Source organism: Vigna angularis, chromosome 1 (assembly GCF_016808095.1).
Source record: "Vigna angularis cultivar LongXiaoDou No.4 chromosome 1, ASM1680809v1, whole genome shotgun sequence".
Classification (NCBI taxonomy): Eukaryota; Viridiplantae; Streptophyta; class Magnoliopsida; order Fabales; family Fabaceae; genus Vigna; species Vigna angularis.
The window spans coordinates 25,450,509-25,455,144 of NC_068970.1; the positions used below are offsets into that span (position 1 = coordinate 25,450,509).

Sequence of the window (4,636 nt, forward strand, 5' to 3'; positions counted from 1 at the left end):
TAATCAAAGTTAGTATTACTAGAGCAATATATAATGTATAAAAATATAATATTTTAAGTCGTCATACTAGAAAGAAAAACATAAAAATTAAAAATTAGAAAAAAAAATATGTACTTAGAAACTTAATTCATAATAAAGTCTCATATTGAATACTATAAAAATGTAAAATTGTCTTTGATTTAGATAATCTTACCACACATCACAAGTCTTACTAAATAAGTCTCTCTTATATAATTTAAGAGTTTATTTGTTAAATTAAAAATGAGTTTAGGCGTAAATTAAAAATGCTCTTTTTAATAAAAGTTAATAAGAATTGGTTTTACAAATGATCTTATAATAACATTTTACCTTTAAATATATCAGGAGATGGATTAAAGATTGATAGTATAAAAAGAGGAGGTGAGTATCTTCATACATATAGTTTGCGAAAGAAATGGTGTTCATAAATATAACATGGATAAGAAACTAACACTTCCCACCCTTTACAGTGTGACATGACTTCATGCCATCTTGGCATATCGAAGGCAAAATGCTTTAATCCTGCTGAAGCCATCTACAATACTGGAAGGATCCACAGCAAAACTAATTCGAACCCAATTCTTCAGTCCAACCATAACCCCTATAGTATCAATGCTCATCATCAATAAAGACAATTTTACTATGAAACTAAGGAAACTAAGATTGCAGAAGAAGAAAAACATATATTACCAGGAAGAAGAATGACAGATTCCTCTTCGGCTAGCTTGGCACAGAAATCCATGTCATCAACAATGTCCTTAATTTGCGAAAAGTTAATTTTCACCTGCTCCGTTTAATTTACTATTAATTGATCATATGTGATCCAATGTTAATGCCATAACATGATGACAACCTTAAAGCTCTTTGCCACTTACCAAGACACACATTGCTCCTTCTGGTTTGTTTGGGCATGTTAAGCAAGGAATCTCCTTGCATAAATCATAGAACTTATTTGCTGTCTCCCTCAATATATTAAGATTTTTTACGAAGAAATCATCTTTGGTTTTGCCAATGATGTCAGGTATTGCTGCCTGTAAAACTTACTAGCTGTAATTTTTCTTTCGAGGGGAAATAAAATGAAACAAAAAAGGAAATGGGCATGTATGAAATTTTGAATTTAATCTATGCTCAGAAGAAAACGAAACTGATATTTTGTATGATTGATTTTATGTTGGTCTTGTATTTTGCTTATGGTAGTTTTCATTGGTTACCTGCAAGATGGTTGGAAGGTCAGTTGAGATTTCCAAATAGTCGATGATATTTTTCACCAGCTGATAAAAGAAAACAATTGCATAATTCATACAACATAATCAGTCAAATATGAAGATGATAAGGAGAAAGATTTATTTCTTTTGATGTTGAAAATGATAAGGAGAAATCTAACCCCAGTTTTGTGAAAAATTCCATGAGGGTCACATGTGGCTATCCAACCAGTTCTCCAACCGGGAACCAACCATCTTTTTGACAAAGATCCAATTGTAATGACAGGCACTATTGATGAAAACACTCCCATGGGGACAAATGGGTTGCTTCCGTAAGTTATATGAGCATAAACTTCATCAGAAACAACAAAGATTCCGAGTTTCCTAGCAACCTCAGCAACCTGCAAGAGCACTGAAAAATCATCACATTTCATTTCCAACACTCAAATAAAGATGCATTAAAGAGTATATATGTGTACCCTTTTTAAATGTTGGTATGTGAACACATTTCCACAAGGATTGCTCGGATTGATGAGGACCATAGCCACTGTTTTGTCATCTGTTAGAGCTTCGAGGGAATCGAGGTCGACCTCCCAACCTCTCTCAGGCAAAAGATCATAGTGCCGAACTTCAAGGGCACAGCAAGAAGCACGAGAATCATATTGCGGGTACCCTGGTCTTGGAAGGAGAATGTTGGCACCAGGACGTGCAAGAACTGGCAAGATTATATCTACAGCTTGTGTTCCACCAACGGTGATAAAAACATTCTCAGGTGATAACTGGTATGGAAGATCAGCAGAGAGATAATTTGCAATTGCCCTGTTTGGTAATTGCAGTTCATTATTACCAACTTATAAATCATAAATTGACAGAGTAGTTTGATTTAGTAGATAAGAGATGAGAGGGAAGAAACCTCTTAGCCTCGGGTAAGCCAACGGTGGGAGAGTAAGAGTTGTAGTTATAAGAGTGAACAGCAGCCGCAACAGCATGAGCAGCATCGGGGGTAGTCCGATAGAGTGGGTTATCCGTAGGATCTACACGACAGAGACGAATTAGAGGTTTGTTGTCTCCACTGTTGTTAACTTTTTCCATCAACATGTTATAGGCTCCTCTCACAGACATGGATGAAGCCTTCAGCTTTTGGTTCCCATCAAAATTCCATTTCTTCTCACTTCCATTCTCCATTTCTTTCGGTCTCTGCGGTCAACCAAGAGAACTTCACATAAACAAAAGAAAATATGCCATCCATGTCTATCTTGTTTTTATATGCTTTTTTTAGCATGGAGTGGGTGGGGAAAGTCACAACCTAACTCCCATTTTTTTGAATAATCTAATTAACAATTCTCGAATATCAACAAACCTTCTCAATGTAAGATTAAGTGATAATAAATGCAAGAATAACTATCCTCATTTATTACCTCAACTATATATTTCTCCTTCTGTGTTGGATCTTTACTTTTTCCATTTATCTAATCACGTCTCAGTCTCAGCTTAACCTTCATTTAGCGCCTAATTGGCGTTTTATACTGTTAATGATGTTTTGCTTTAAGTTTATTAGGATACATCAATTGGTCTAGTAAGAATAGGAATGGTAAAACTACTTGGCATGTATTTGTTAAGAACGGTTACTATTTATAACGTAATGAATATTTTAATTTTCGTTTATAAACTTATTAGATGCTATATTATATTATGAATATTTATTACTCATAAAAAATTAAAATTAAAATTAAATTTATATTTTATTAAGTTAAATTTAATTAAAATTAATTTATATTTTTATTAAGTTAAATTTAATTAAAAATATATTTAATTTAATTTAATTAATATTATATTTTATATTTTTTCCTATATTTTTATTTTTATTTTATTTTAAAAATTTATAAAATATTTTTTTTTTCTAAAATATATGTGGACATCTACAAATATAAACAGATTTTAAAATATTTATAAATATTTTTTAAATAAATATACAACATGTAACAAATGATTTTTTTTATTACGAATTATACAATAAACATACATTATTTGTCATCTTTAAACAAGACAATATATTTTCATTTTTTTTATTTTTTATCAACTTGTTTATTATTTTTATCAATCTCCTTTTACTCTAAGTGGTTCACTTATCCTTAAAAGCGCTTTCGTTAACGAGTTTCAAGAAATTAAGAAAGAAAAAGACATGTATTAAGATAAAAATTCAATCGATTGATGACAAACTAAAAATACGAATATTTAAATAAAACAACACTATATTAAATACTCAATATAATAAATTAAAAAGAAACTCAATTAAAGTATATAAATTTATAATGTAATTAAAAATCAAGTAATGACTATTACAAGTTGAATCTTTTAGAAAATAAATACAGTGTAAAAGATAAATTAAAATAAAGAGGATAAAGACAGTCTATATTTTATATATACAATACTTTTTTCCTAAATTTTTAGAAAAGTATGTTTTTGTATATTTTTATTTTCAAAAAATAAAATAATTTTATGACAAATAATAATAATTAATTTTATAAATGTTTAGTTTTATTAATAAAACTAAAAAGTTAAGTATAAAAATAACATTATATACATTATTGTATGAAAATAGATCACATGAACAAGAATGAATGGTTGGTAGATGATATATAACGACAGCAATTTGGAGTACGGCTTTGAAAGGCTTCTTAAAATATTGGTATGTTATTGGCGTAAATTATATTCTTAAGATGTATGATTGTCAGGTGAATATGGGTTGTCTATTGATCTCTATGCCAGAAACTAAAATTTGAGTAAGGCAAGGGATTTTTTTGTATCCCTTCAAAGGAATGTAAATGTTTAACAACATGAAGATTATAAAGTGTATATGACAATCCATTAAACTTAAATAACTTATTTTATTTTAAACTTGCCACTAATTTATTATTTATTATCATAATATAAGTTTTTTTATTATTGATAAATAAAAATCACACAAATGTTAATATTATATTTTTATAAAAATAGAAATTATTAATATATAGATTCTACCAATATCTTTTATCTAAATCACAGACTTAAAAGAAAAAAATAAAAATAATAATAAATCTTCAATTATTTGGAAGGAAATAAAAGTTTGGAGTGAATTTATACATTGTCAGTATGAATTATTACCTCTGCTAATGACATAAAGCACACCGAGGAGTTCAAGAGGCCACATATTACTGATTACAAAAGGTAATAGTAAAAATAAAGGTGTATTCTTTTCTCATTCAAGTTGAAGAATAATAACTAGTTAGACACATTTTGGGCTTACAACAAGGTCATTTGTTCCATAAGTAAGGATCACAATGGGATTGTGGTTTTCATTAATTAATCGTTATTTTAAAAGGAAAAATTCATCATCATCCATTTTTTATATTTAATGTATAATTTTTTTCTCTCAA

The 4,636-nt window shown here is 28.9% G+C and overlaps 1 protein-coding gene across 1 annotated transcript; it reads right to left on the reverse strand.

Moving 5' to 3' along the window:
- Window positions 1-367: 367 nt before the first annotated feature.
- Window positions 368-2,466, reverse strand: LOC108333905 (tyrosine aminotransferase). The gene is made up of 7 exons (XM_052874390.1): window positions 2,134-2,466; window positions 1,700-2,039; window positions 1,403-1,621; window positions 1,230-1,289; window positions 894-1,049; window positions 709-802; window positions 368-619 (listed from the first exon to the last, which is right to left on the reverse strand). Exons 1-7 carry the CDS (start codon window positions 2,403-2,405, stop codon window positions 501-503), a joined length of 1,260 nt encoding a protein of 419 aa, XP_052730350.1. The 5' UTR covers window positions 2,406-2,466; the 3' UTR covers window positions 368-500.
- Window positions 2,467-4,636: the final 2,170 nt, after the last annotated feature.